Below are 15,247 nucleotides of genomic sequence, written 5' to 3'. Positions count from 1 at the left end.
GGAGACGAGGACGGGGGGGACATCATGAGGGACACGTCTCAGATAACTCAGGACTCAGATAACTCAGGACTACTGTAACTCTCTCCTGGCAGCAGCCTCTGCAGTCACCATAAAACCACTCCAGATGGTCCAAAATATGGCAGCCCGTCTCATCCTCAATCAGCCAATATACACACGTTACATCATCATGGGTGTATACATCAACACAATACTACCTAGCTACACTCCTGCACAGAAGCTACAATACTACCTCCTACATCAACACAATACTACCTAGCTACACTCCTGCACAGAAGCTACAATACTACCTCCTACATCAACACACTACTACCTAGCTACACTCCTGCACAGAAGCTACAATACTACCTCCTACATAAACACAATACTACCTAGCTACACCCCTGCACAGAAGCTACAATACTACCTCCTACATCAACACAATACTACCTAGCTACACTCCTGCACAGAAGCTACAATACTACCTCCTACATCCACACTACTACCTAGCTACACTCCTGCACAGAAGCTACAATACTACCTCCTACATCAACACATACTACCTAGCTACACTCCTGCACAGAAGCTACAATACTACCTCCTACATCACACTACTACCTAGCTACACTCCTGCACAGAAGCTACAATACTACCTCCTACATCAACACACTACTACCTAGCTACACTCCTGCACAGAAGCTACAATACTACCTCCTACATCAACACACTACTACCTAGCTACACTCCTGCACAGAAGCTACAATACTACCTCCTACATCAACACAATACTACCTAGCTACACCCTGCACAGAAGCTGCAATACTACCTCCTACATCAACACAATACTACCTAGCTACACTCCTGCACAGAAGCTACAATACTACCTCCTACATCACACTACTACCTAGCTACACTCCTGCACAGAAGCTACAATACTACCTCCTACATCAACACACTACTACCTAGCTACACTCCTGCACAGAAGCTACAATACTACCTCCTACATCAACACACTACTACCTAGCTACACTCCTGCAGAAGCTACAATACTACCTCCTACATCAACACACTACTACCTAGCTACACTCCTGCACAGAAGCTACAATACTACCTCCTACCAACACAATACTACCTAGCTACACTCCTGCTCTTGTTCAACCCTCTGTTCAAAAAATATTACAGACAAATCTAACACTTACACACGCACATGCGTACACATTGCACAAACAATACAAAAAATGTATAAATACATTATAATTTTTCTTCGTCTAGCACCTAACAATCCGAGCATGCTCTTCATTGACAAGTCTGAGCCTTATCAGGGCTCTTAGTTTGTAAACTCAATATTCTATAGAAATCGAACGAGAATTGCTGGTGTCTTCCTATTGTAAGTCGCTTTGGATAAAAGCGTCTGCTAAATAAAGTAAAGTAAAGATAACAAAAAAAATGATAGAAACCACGACGTACCAGCGGCGCGAGCGAGACCTCCTCCTCCGCCGTCCCCTTCAGCTTGTCCCTGCCGGACTCGGCGGCGCGGGAGGACGAGACGCGGGCGAGGAGAGCGGGTGGCTGGCCGCGCGAGCGAGAGCGGCTGCGGCGCCGCGACGGCGAGCGGGAACGAGAGCGACCCGACGTCTGGCGGAACGAAACGTTGCTCTGCACAGACGACAAAAACAACGTGGAAAACACATGACTACATATATGCGTATATATACACACACACACACACCATACGTTCACACACACACACACACACACAACATACGTTCACACACACACACACACACACAACATACGTTCACACACACACACACAACATACACACACGTCCCGCTACCTTGATGTCGGTCTCCTTCAGGTCCAGCTCCGTGCCGTCTTTGTAGATGACAGTGTACAGCTGGCTGTCGGGGTCGTAGGTCAGCACCTTGACCTCGTAGTAGAGGTTACTCCCGGGCCAGCGGCCCATCACCACGTCCCCTTTCTGGAACCTGCTGCTCGGCATCCTCGTTCACCTGCACACACGGAACGCTCGTATTCCCGTTCTATCCCGGTTTCCCACAAACTAAACTAAACGTTTATCTCATGTTCCAAAAAAAGAAACAAATCCGCCACTTTTCCAGGTTTTAACGGCCGTAAGAAGCCGGATTTGTCTACCAGGTGGACGTTCAGCGCGGAAATACGAGCGGAGAGAGACAGGAACGTGGACGCCGCGCGGTGAATGAGTTTTGGGGACGTCAGCAGGTCTCTGTGGGCCGTCGGGGGGACACGAGCGTCACAGAGAACTGCTGACACGCCCGTCCTGGTTCCACATGGAGCTCTTTCCATGACACACACACACACACACACACACACAACTACGTATACACGGAACATACATACATACCCACACAAAACTACACACACAAGTACACACATCTATGTACAGTTTAAACATACATACACAAACTCACACAACTAAATACCCACACCCAACTACACACACAACTAGGTACACATGGAACATACACGCACCCACACACAACTACGTATACACGGAACATACATACATACCCACACAAAACTACACACACAAACACACATCTATGTACAGTTCAAACATACATACACAAACTCACACAACTAAATACCCACACCCACAACTACACACACAACTAGGTACACATGGAACATACACGCACCCACACACAACTACGTATACACGGAACATACATACATACCCACACAAAACTACACACACAAGTACACACATCTATGTACAGTTTAAACATACATACACAAACTCACACAACTAAATACCCACACCCACAACTACACACACAACTAGGTACACATGGAACATACACGCACCCACACACAACTACGTATACACGGAACATACATACATACCCACACAAAACTACACACACAAGTACACACATCTATGTACAGTTTAAACATACATACACAAACTCACACAACTAAATACCCACACCCACAACTACACACACAACTAGGTACACATGGAACATACACGCACCCACACACAACTACACACACAAGTACACACATCTATGTACAGTTTAAACATACATACACAAACTCACACAACTAAATACCCACACCCACAACTACACACACAACTAGGTACACATGGAACATACACGCACCCACACACAACTACGTATACACGGAACATACATACATACCCACACAAAACTACACACACAAGTACACACATCTATGTACAGTTTAAACATACATACACAAACTCACACAACTAAATACCCACACCCACAACTACACACAACTAGGTACACATGGAACATACACGCACCCACACACAACTACGTATACACGGAACATACATACCTACCCACACAAAACTACACACACAAGTACACACTATGTACAGTTTAAACATACATACACAAACTCACACAACTAAATACACACACACACAACTACACACACAACTAGGTACACATGGAACATACACGCACCCACACACAACTACGTATACACGGAACATACATACATACCCACACAAAACTACACACACACACACACACACACACACACATCTACGTACAGTTGAAACATACATACACACACACACTCACACAACTAAATACCCACACACAACATACACAAGGAACCCACACACCCACAACTACACACACACGCAACTAGGTACACATGGAACATACACGCACCCACACACAACTACGTATACATGGAACATACATACATACCCACACAAAACTACACACACACACACACATCTACGTACAGTTGAAACATACATACACACTCACACAACCAAATACCCACAAACAACTACGTACACACGGAACCCACACACACACAACTACACACACATTAATACACACACACAACTATACACACACAACTAACACATGGAACATACACGCACCCACACACAACGCAAATCCATTTACATTTACAGCATTTACCAGGCGCCCTTATCCAGAGCGACTTACAGTCAGTAGTTACTGGGACAGTCCCCACCTGGAGACACTCAGGGTAGTAAGTGTCCCCACTTACTACACAATGGTAGTAAGTGGGGTTTGAACCTGGGTCTCCTGGTTCAGAGGCAAGTGTGTTACCCACTAGGCTTCTACCACCGTAACCACCCAGACACACACACACAAAAATACGTACACACAGAATCCAGACACACACACACACAAAACTTCATACAGGCAGAACAACAACACACACACACAACTACGTACACACGGTTCATAAACACACAGACACAAACAAATAAATCCACGTGGAATCCACACACACAGACACACTACTAGAGATGATCAGCGTCTTATTTCCATGTTCGGGGTTAAATGACGCGGGTTTGAAACTGAGCGGAGCTTCGATTTGACGGCGTTTATAAACGGTCCGAAAACCAGACGTACGTCTGCTCAAAAATTCACGAAAATTAAAGTATTATGCTAATAATTTAAATTCTTTTCTTTTTTTTTGTGGAAAACGTGTAAGCTGCAGGCTGAACTACGGTGAATAAAAGGTGGATAAAAGGCGGCGCGAAGCTCCTCTTCTCCTTTAACAGCGGCGGCCATGGAGGGAAAACGTCATTTATTCAAACGTCCTCCTCGGCTACGTCAAGAAATCGCGGACTTTAAAAAAAAAAAAAAGATAAAAACGAGTTTATAATCCGGACCACCTGGCTTTTTTTTTTAGCAGAACTCCACGTGAAAGTATAACGGGAGAATAAAGGCGGCGGGAGAACAGCGCCAACACGCCGCGTTTGTAGACGGGAAAGAGCGCGGCTCCTCCGGGCCGCCGGGCGCCCGGACGGGCGGCAGCGCACCTACCTGAAGCGCGGAGAGGAGACACGTCGTCCGTGGGAAGCGCGGCCGCCTTCGACGCGTTGTTTATTTACCGTAGTTTAAATGGCGCCTTTCCTCCCTCTCTCGGCGAAGAAAGCTACTGGCGTCCGCGATGGCGCGAAGGCCGCTGATTGGCCGCCGCCCCGCTCGTTTTAAACCGTACGGCAACGCGATTGGTCGAGAGCGGGTCGCGACCCCACGGCGATTGGCTAACGCGCATTTGAGGAGCCGGAGAGTCCCCGCCCTCCCGTTTTATACGAGGCCCGACAAAATGGAGACGGGCTTCGGGGGAGAAAAATAAAACAAGTAGCAGTGGAGTAACTCGACTCACCTTACTTCTTTTTTCGTTAAAATCTGTACAGACGCGAAAATACCTGCATCGTTCTTGCGCCGTTTTTAATAATACCACAATAAGTTGTAAAATCAGGTTTGCTGAGTGTTTTTTAACGGTCCTGTTGATTTTATATATATATATATATATATATATATATATATATATATATATATAGTCGCCGAATCTGTGTTTTTGTAATTTGTCTGCAGTTCGAAATACAGAATAATACAGAACATTTGAGCTATTTTGGAGGGGGGGGTGAACAGGTGCATCAGCTCGAGTTTTACTGTCGCGAATTAAAAGCATGAGCAGTCACACGCTCAGCACCCAGTGACACGACCTGGTCGGGATTCGAACTCACAACATTGCGATCACGGGGCTGCTTCCTTACCGCTGGGCCACCACTGCCCCCCTTAATTTTTATTTTAATTATTCTCATAAAAACACACCTCTGCATCAACCAGGGTTACATAACAGGCCACACTGGAGTTGTCCTTTTATTTGGAGGGGCATATTTTAATAAAAGAGGCCGTGGTATGTATTGCAATTTTTATTTCATTCGCTCAACAAAACAAAATGTTAGCATGTAGGAAAAGTGTGAAACTCGAGGGAAAGAAACGGTACGATACAGGATTAAAACATCAGGAGGGGGTGAGGCGATTAATGCATCGTGGTGGATCTGGACAGATGAAGATCTCCAGCATGAACCTGTGAACGTGAGAACTTCTCCGAGACATCTTCAGGTTCTCCGTTCATTACAAACAAACAAAAAAAAAAAAAAGTCTCACACTGGAACATGGCATCGAAAAAATAAAATAAAAAAAGAATTAAAAGACGACAAAAGAAGAAAGCAACGTTGTAAAATCTCCCTTTTGACTACATTTTAACGCAGGAAAAAAAAATTAAACAGCGTCGGTTTCTGGAGTTATTACTAGAAATTTCTCACTACGCTCGACGGCGAATGCAACTTTTGAACAAGGCACAAACCACGAAGAATCACAGATTTATTATCCAGGTGAGAATTAACCTCGAATGGAGCATCTCGGTCGGCGGCTGAGAACTTTGGTGATAGAAGCCACACCGCGACCACGATGGGGACATCCAGGGACTGACCGCGGGTAAAGTGCAATCAACTCTGCAGGCCCTGCCGCCTAGAGGCCGGACGGAAGCAGCCCCCCTCGCTTCCGTCTGCAGTGGTCACCACAACTACGTATAGAATCATTTATCGAAAAATAGAGCGTTATTTCCACCCGGTGGGCGCGACGAGAGACAGGAGTAGAAAACAGGAAGCAGATTTAAAAAAGAAAACGGACGATTCCCCTCCATCCCACGAGAGTAAGGAACGTGTGAACGTTCTGGAAATGGCACAGAAAACAGTCATGCGGTCCGTAACTCCCATTCTCCTTGCATATCGGTGGACAGAACGAGCCAGGCTGGGAGTTTGATCATGAGAATGAGGTACGTGGAGCATGATGGGGGGATGAAGGGCAGGAAGGAGGTGCGGCTTCTCTCATCTTCTCATCAAGACGATGCTACACTTATTGCTCTGAAGCGGACAACGTTGGAATTGTGCGGTGGCCGCGTCACCCTCACCGTAGAGAGCGGGACATGCACTGCGAAGATCTGGCTGAAATAGAAGAGATCCCGATCGTAATAAACACGTGGGGAGCTCCATCTGCAGGTGTGGACCTCGGCAGGGGGGGGAAATGAAAATGAAGAGATTTTGGTAAAGAGCTACTCTGTCGTACAGTAGTAAAGGCATCGTCCCTCGTCACGTCCCCCACCGCTCGGAGGAAAGGGTCTTTTCTTCAGGACCACGAGACAGACGACCCCCCCGTGATATGGTTACGCTACCTGATGCAGAACAGACATGACGGAACAAACCCAGAAACGTCTTTTTTTGTGTTGGTTTTAAATGTACATACGTAGGTTAAAATAGTGTTTTAAGGAAGACAGGCTTTACAGAGTCCTGCAGCAGTAGACTATACCCAGTCCTGTGGACCCCGGGAGCAACGTCCTCGTCCTCTGTCCCCCTCCACCCACCTCGGCAGGTACAGTACATCGTTGTTGGGTTGTTTTTTTTTTTTTTTTTTTTTTTTGTTGTCTGGGTTCCTTCGTGTCCCCCAGCCTTGCGTTGTGGACTAAGAGAGCATTCGTTGCATAATGACAGTCGTCCCCTCGGCGGCGAAGCCTGGCTTCCAGGCCCCTGGCTCCCGTGGCTCCGTGCTCCGCCCTCAAAGGAGTCTTCTGGATTCACACAATTTCTGTACACCCCACCAGCCGAAACATTGGGGACTTTTTTTTTTTTTTTTTTAATTATTATTATATACCTCCTTTTTTTTTCTTCCTTTAGTCGTCACTTTAAAACGCTCGTTATACTGAGGTTGACCTCGGGCCTCGGGGTCGTGGGTAAAATGTACACGTCAGGATCCTCCTACGCCGAGTTGGACTTGCCCAGCTCCTCTCGGATTGCTGTGGACAGAGACGGGGTCAACAAATTAAACACCGTATCTAAAATAAGAAAAAGAAATTAATGCAACGTTCGGGCCTTCGTTTAGAACGCTGCGTGTTTTTAAGATGCACCAGTGTACAGGCCATTTTTTTTCCCCATATTGTAGTGGAATAGCGCGTTTCTATAGAAACGTACCATCAATGAGTTCCTCTTTCAGTTTGGACAGCTCCTTTCTCATCTCGTCCAAAATGTCCTGCAAACAGAACACCGCATCATCAGAACCATGACTTTTCTTTCTTCATGCCTCATTTTGTGTGATGGGGATGTAGGGCGCGTCAGAGCTGTCCATCATACCTACAGGCTCCTCCCCTTTTAACACTTTTTATAAAAAACATCATGAAAGTTCATCTTCGGGGCGTCCACGGCGAGAAAGAGAGCTGGGTGGGTATTTACTTCCTCTCTCCGGCGTCTCGTATCTGTTCATTTCTGCATTGGAGCCGGACCGGCGGCTGCTGCACGCGCAGATACGGAGGGCACGAGCCCCGTCCTTATCAAGCCCGCGAATTCTCCGAGGTGAAGGGAGGGCACCACACAACGTCGTCATATACACAGTTACTCTGTATGTGTGTGTGTGTGTGTGTGTCTTTCAGGAAGCCCGCGTGTGACCTCATCACCTGCTTCAATCTGTCGTAGAGTCGAGCACTTCTGTCGCAAACCCCGTTGGCACTTAGGACCCGGTTGGCGTGGGCGTGGACTTGGGTCTGTGGAGGAGGAAGAAAGCGGCGCGAGTTGTTAAACGGGCGCCGCGTCACCGTCCTCGCGCACTGATCCCAGATCAGCGGCCGACGTGCTGCTAAAGCTGCAGAACCCAAAACATGGAGCGCAGAGTTGTGTTTAATCACCTGCAATTTAAACACATCAGACTGAATAAAATCTCTATAGTGAACTTTGTGTCTCATAAAGCCCGTCCAAAGTTGCATACTACATGTCAAGACTGAGAAGGGAAGGACGATCGTGAAGTTCTGCAGAGAAAGGGGGAATGAGGACGGGTAGATGGACGTTAATATGCATCCAGGGAAACTCGGTAGCGCTGACTGCAATCACAACATGCACACACACACACACACACACACACGCTCACATCCATGCACCAGGCCCTCGGATCAGTGGGGACAGGGACACGTTGCCTGTAAGATAATCACCTTAATGAAGGGAAATAGCCTGAATCTCTGTGTGTGTGTGTGTGTGTGAGATGTACTCGTTGTCTCCTCCTGGTTCCAGTTGGAGAGTAACCGACGATATGAAGAACCTTTTAATGAGGAGTGATTAAACACGCCCATGCGCGCTTGGGGTCGCCCCGTTATCTCTCCACACCGGCTGGACATGACTGGCATGTTCCCGCCACAGAAGGGGGCCGTGTGTGATAACGGAGTGACGATACGGAGGAATCCCGTCAACTTTATTATCATTATACTAAATGGAAGCTATGGCCTGGTTTCACATCAACTGTAATAATGTAAGAATGAATTATTGTTACTTTTACAGTTGAATGAAACTGTTTAATTTTAAATAAATTAAGACTACATTTGAGTATTAACAGTAATATCTGGGCAACGTGTGTTAATTTTAACGTCGGTGATTACATCACAAGCAACGCGAATTCAACCTCGGAACAGACTCTCCACCCCAAACTGCACCACTCTCAACACCACAAGGCCACGGCCGCCCAGTCTCTGCTGTCTTATACCTGCTCACCGGCATCAGTACCCGTCTGATTTCTCCACGGCGAGTCCCGTCTGTGAGGGCACAGGAGACTGGCTGGTTGAGGCGCCGGTGAACCCCGGAAACCCCCCCCCACACCGCTCCACCCGGCTCGTTCTGGAGGCCCGTGGCGCTCGAAGAGCACGTCTTCCAATGTTCACCGTGTGCCGGCTCAGAAGATTATGTTGCTCGCACACGATCTCCTCCAAATCGCGGAATCGCGGGAAATAAACCTGACCGACAAGTGACATCGGTGTCCGGTTCTACGGCGGAAACGGGTACAAATGAAAAAGCGTTTATGGGACAGGCGGGATGAGCGGAGCGCCCAGAAAGGCCGGAGAGGGTCGGCCGGCGGCACGGGCTTTTAGTGGCGTTATCCAGAGCCGCGTGAGCGAGGCGCGGCGCCATGCTTGCTCTGGAGACACGCCCCTCGCGGCAGAGCCGGCCCGGGGTTCGATTCCGCGCGGTACGGAGGGAGGGCGGCGTTGCCGATTTACCTTCCAATGACCGGTGATTTGCTGCCGTTCATGGTGTTCGTCCGTTCCCAAGGTTTTCTGGGCATGTCTGAAACGCACAGTCACCGTTTTAATGTCCCTCCAAAGTGACTAACAACGTCCCCGCTGAAGGACACGTGCTCCTTACCTGGTGTGCTACAGGCAGATACTTTAGGAGTCGTGTTCTCCGCTTCGTCCTGTAGGTAATAATGAAAGAATAAAATTCCAAACCTGGAATAAAAACGGAGGTGAAGACTCGTTCCTCACCGCTCTCTCTCTCTGCTCCGGCTCTGGCGAGGACCCCTTTTCCGCGATTCGTCTTCTGCATCGGAGGAAAACAAGGTTCTCATTCATCTCGCCCAAAGACTTGGTGCTACAGAGCATCTCTGGAGTTCAGCAGGAACGGTTATTGGAATGAAACCGGTGGGAGCGGAGAGGATCTTTATGACATTTTACTTCCAGCGTGTCACATGACGGCCGCGTCGTTAAACCGCAACATCGCTGTGAAATGTCTCCTCTAGTCAGGACATTTGACATTTTTTATATGGCAGCACTGCCAGTCTCTTACGTCGACGTGCTAGTAAGAAGAAAAAAAAAAAAAAAGTTTTAAATAAAACAACAAAACTGCTACTTGTGGCAAGAAAGCGCCTTCTTATTAGATGGATAAAAACACGCCCCCCTCTGTCACCACCATCACCACAATTGGTCACCACCACCTATATGAAGAGACTTCGGATGGTGTTCTGGAGGCTGGCGGCTGTGCTTGGGAGTAATATATAAATAGCGTCTCCCTTTACAGATCACTTATCTCCAGATGTGAGAGAAATGGTTTTGATGTGGTTATATTTCTAATAAAAATTCATAAAGAATGGTCTTGGGTTTTTCCTGTGTGCGTGTTTGTTCTAAATGACATTGTTCTAAACGACCATTAAGTATTATTTAAATGTTATTCTTTATTTATGTATTTTGTTTTTATACCTTAAGTTGCTTTTGTATTTGAAGTGAAATTCAAGGTCACAATACCTTATGAAAGTGATTGTACATCTATCCTGCAAATACTGAATAAACATGTCAAACAAATACAATAAAATAAAATAACTGGCGGTGAGTGTGAGCGTGACACGCGTGCGGTTACCGCACCTCCTGGCCAGCAGAGCGCTCATCTCCTCCATCAGTCCTCCACCTCCTGGCAGGGGCCGTTGCCTCGTGCCGCGTCCGGCTTGGCGCTGGCGGGGCCGCCGACGGCTGCCGCGGGGGCTGCAGGGGCCTCCTCGCCCTGTCGTCACACACGGACACGGCGGGGTGTGAAAGCGAAGGTGCGAGTAAAAGCCGGGGTGTTTACCGGTTGCCGGGCGGCGGCTCCTCACCCTAGGCACTTTCCGCAGTTTGGCTCCAGCGAGGGCGGCGGCCAGGCCAGACAGGTTCCGGTTCTCATCCGAGGTGGGCGAGGGCGTGAAGAGGCCGCCGGGTAGGGGCGGGGCAGGAGGTGGAGGAGGAGCACCGGGAGGAGGGGGCGGGCCCGTCGGGGGAGCGCGGTGGCAGGGGGGAGGAGGCGGGGGCGGCGGCCCGGGCGGGGCCCGGGGGCCCGGCAGTGGTGGGGGTCACAGTGGAGCCGGGGGGAAGAGGGGGAGGCGGCGGCGGAGTGGGGAGACCCTGAGCTGGTGCCGCATCTGTTAAATTGGAGAATTAAAATAATAATTAATACTAAAATCGGACATAAAAGGCATCGCCAAAATTCTCCAGGCAACACGTTAGTACAGTTACGACGCGAAAACATGAAATGGAAACATTCCTTACCAGAGACAAGCAAATAAACACATAAATACACACACACACACACAACACACCACACACACACAGTGAAAATGGTAGAAATTAATAGGATGGTGGTAGCCCTAGTGAGTAACACACTCGCCTGTGAACCAGAAGACCCAGGTTCAAACCCCACTTACTACCATTGTGTCCCTGAGCAGGACACTTAACCCTGAGTGTCTCCAGGGGGGGACTGTACCTGTAAATATTGATTGTAAGGCAGTCTGGATAAGGGTGTCTGGTAAATGTTGTAAATGTAAATCTTGCCCATTGGCTTCCATTTCATAGAGCATCTCAGAAAAGGACATTTATTTAATTTTAAAAAGCCCCAACAAAGCCCAATAGGTAATATTCTGACAAATATAATCTGACAAAATTAATCAAGAAATATAAATATTTCACTTAACACAATATCACCTCTTATGGGGGGAAAAAAGACGGCAGACCGGAAGGCCGCACGAGACGAACACATCTACGAGTTTCATTTCAAGAAACTGGCAGCGAACACCACCAAACCCTTTATAATGAATCAATGACCTGGATGGAAGTTACTGTTGCATCCCTGGACGTACGCTCCCACGTGTTCTGTGTAGCTGGCTGTGTTTTTGTGTCCTGTCTCTTTTAGGTTGACTTCTTGGGAGGAGTTGAAGCTGACCAGCTCCACCTACCATCTGCTATTGGTCACCTCCACCTATATAAAGAGACTTCGGATGGTGTTCTGGAGGTCCACGGAGATCTGCAAGGAGCTCTGTTGGGGATCTCATTCGTGTCTTGTTGCTTTGTATGATAGACCCTTTGTTGTTAGCCTGTGCTAGCTTTATGTGCCCTTTTTGTTAACTTGTGCGTGTTTGAGTTATCCTTGCAGGACAGTCCCTTCCTTTTGGCTGTTTTGATGTTATTTATCGGTCCTGAGTCTACTGTTATATAGTACCTGTTAGCTCACTGTAATAAAAGTAGTGTTTGTATGCGTTTCATAGACCCCTAGACTTAAGAACGTGACAAATGGGGGCTCGTCCGGGATGTTTTCCCCTGGTTTAGGACCGGATTTACAATTTTGCTGCTATGTTTGTGGCCTCAGGTATACGTTCGGTGGAGAGGAGTTTGTGTAGGCTCGGGTGGTTGTCAGTATTCAGCGTTTTGTTTTCGTTTTTTTTTGCCGTACATGTTTTGTGTGGGGCAGTTTGATCTGTTTGTGTACACAGGTGTGGGTCTAATGTTAGCACAAGATTCATTTTGTGTGTCGTGGCTGTGTTGTATACATTTTGTGGCCCATGTTGTGATGGCACTATATAAGATGCAGCGTATGGGGCGTGTTCACCAGCTCACCCATCAGAACGGATGAATTAAAGCGGCGATAACCTGCATGCTGGTGTTGGCAGTGGGCGTGGTCACGTTGGCCGCGGTGTACGTTGGGGTATAAGAAGCGTGGAGAGCGGAGGACACCGGAGGGGGTTTAAATGGTCAAGAATGAGGAGGTAGGGTGTGAGAGCCGTCAATCATGCCTTCAGGCCCCTCCTCTTTGTGTCAGAAATAATTCCACACCAACATTGTCTATTTCTGTAAATCCCGAAGATACGAATGACGTGACTAGTGCTGGGAGGAATCAGGATTTATTGAATCTAATGAAGTCTGGGTGACTTGTCACATAAATGAAGAAATAAAAGTGACAAGTGATGACAATGGTGAGCTGCAGAGAACGGTGGAATGAGACACGGATCAGATCTTCATGCCAGACGTAGAGCATGCGCTGAAATAAATACGTTTGGACCAACTCAACATCGTGTGTGACAGCACGAGGGACACACACAGACAGAAGATCGAGGACACGCAGCGAACAAGCGAACTCGGCCTGCGGAGAAGCTCGCCAGCCGGTGCCCGTGTTAGTGGATTAGCCGAGGCCGGCGGGCGGGCGGAGGAGGCCGCTTACCCGGCTGGTTGTGCGCGGCGGCCGTAGCGGGCGGGGTCTGGAGGAGAGGTGCAGGAGTCTCCGCGGGTTACGGCTGTGGAAGGAGAGGGGAGAACAGCAGGCTGGGGTGAGGGAGGGGACACGATGGGAGTGGGGGGCGCCGGGTGGCACGGGGACGAGAGGGGAGGGGGCGGCGGCGGGGTGGGCGGAGGGGGGCGGCGGCTGCGCCAGGATGGGGGACGGAGCGTGGAGATGCGGTGACGCCGGCAGCCCGTTGGGCGCGGCGGGTGATGGGGGTTTGTGGTTGAGGGGGCCAGTGGCCGGGACGGCTATGACCGGCCGGGGCCCGGCGGCTTTGCCCGGCGGGCTGCTAATCATGACCGGCGGGGACGGGGGGAGGGGACTGAAGTTGGCGGCTGACCAGATGATGGACTTGGGGGCCGCGGATGGAGATTGGGGCGGCGGGGCCGGGGCCGGTGCTTGAGGGGCCGTCAGCGCCGGCTGCCGGCGAGGAACGGTGGCGTAGTGAGGCAGCACCGGATGGAAGGCCGAGCCCAGCGACGTGGCGAAGCGGGAGGCCGAGTGCCGCATGGGTGGGGTGGGCGGGGCTGCGGAGACTGAGGTGGGGGATGGGGTGGGGGTGTGGAAGGTCGGGGTGCAGGGGGACACGGGGGACACGGGGGACGAGGCCGAAGCCGCAGGGTTGTACAGGGTGCTTTCAAATGCTGAATGGCGGGACAGGAGGGAGGAAAGCGGCCACCGTGGCAGCGAGGACAGAACACAGACCGGACAGAGAAAGAGAAAGAAAGGGGGGAAGGAGAGAGAGAAGAGAAGAGAAGAGAGAAAGGGGGCAAATGAAGCAGGAGAAACCAGCAAGAGACCTGGAGAAAAGAAGAACGTTCTCTTCTCTCCACAGAAACACAGGCTACGTCGCTACTATGCTAATTAGCGCTAACTGGTTAGCTGTGAAGGGGGGCAGTATATGTTTGGTAGCCATGGCACTTTGTTAGTATCAGAGAAACCCGCTGAAGACGGCGCGCTGGTTAAACACACTCATGCACTTGCTTTAATGACCTCGGGTCGACTTTTTTGAATAAAAAATACTCGCCGACTCACGGTAACGTACAAAAAATGGTCCGTTCTAAAGAGCGACAAGATAGCGCCGCAGCTATCTTCGCCATTGATGGTCCCTCGAGGAAACTAACATGTTCTGCAGTAGCACCATAACGAGCACACACACACACACACACACGTTTCTTCTCCACATACCCAAACCTTCGGTGTTGCAATAGTCATCGTCGCTCTCGACCTGTCTGCTTCTGGCAGATTCCCCGAGGACAACAAACGCGGCAACGAGTCGACACATTTCGCCCAACTGCGAGTCGCTGAACGCGAAACGTGCAAAACACTCACAACTTGGCCATTCAGCCCTCGCCAGCGCAGCTTGGACCGCGTCACAGGAGCCAAGATGTCGGGCAAGACTACTTTCCACTAGGACCCTTCAATACAAGCGTACTGGACATAAAATCTAATGCCTTTTATCTTGGGAAATTTACCTGAAGAAATATTAAATATGTCTACTGACACTCGACAAAGTGGAAAAAGAATCATTTTAAGTAAGCTTGAGGCTTTCTGAAGGACTTC

General features: G+C 49.2%; 1 protein-coding gene and 1 pseudogene across 1 annotated transcript in view; both read right to left on the bottom strand.

The window, feature by feature from the left end:
- LOC114802910 (delta(14)-sterol reductase-like) overlaps positions 1-4,956 on the bottom strand; it is a 212,756-nt gene extending 207,800 nt beyond the window's left edge. The window contains exons 1-3 of the mRNA XM_029002056.1: positions 4,830-4,956; positions 1,835-2,009; positions 1,465-1,653 (exon numbers count right to left, since the gene is read on the bottom strand). Coding sequence (XP_028857889.1) covers positions 1,465-1,653; positions 1,835-1,999 — 354 coding nt within the window. The 5' untranslated portion in view covers positions 2,000-2,009; positions 4,830-4,956. The remainder of the gene's footprint in view (positions 1-1,464; positions 1,654-1,834; positions 2,010-4,829) is intronic.
- Positions 4,957-7,242: 2,286 nt separating this feature from the next.
- LOC114763518 (protein enabled homolog) overlaps positions 7,243-15,247 on the bottom strand; it is a 40,957-nt pseudogene continuing 32,952 nt past the window's right edge.

The sequence above is a fragment of the Denticeps clupeoides genome, chromosome 14, assembly GCF_900700375.1.
Source record: "Denticeps clupeoides chromosome 14, fDenClu1.1, whole genome shotgun sequence".
NCBI lineage: Eukaryota > Metazoa > Chordata > Actinopteri > Clupeiformes > Denticipitidae > Denticeps > Denticeps clupeoides.
The sequence above is the reverse complement of the archived record's forward strand: the minus strand, read 5'-3'. Positions and strand labels throughout refer to the sequence as shown.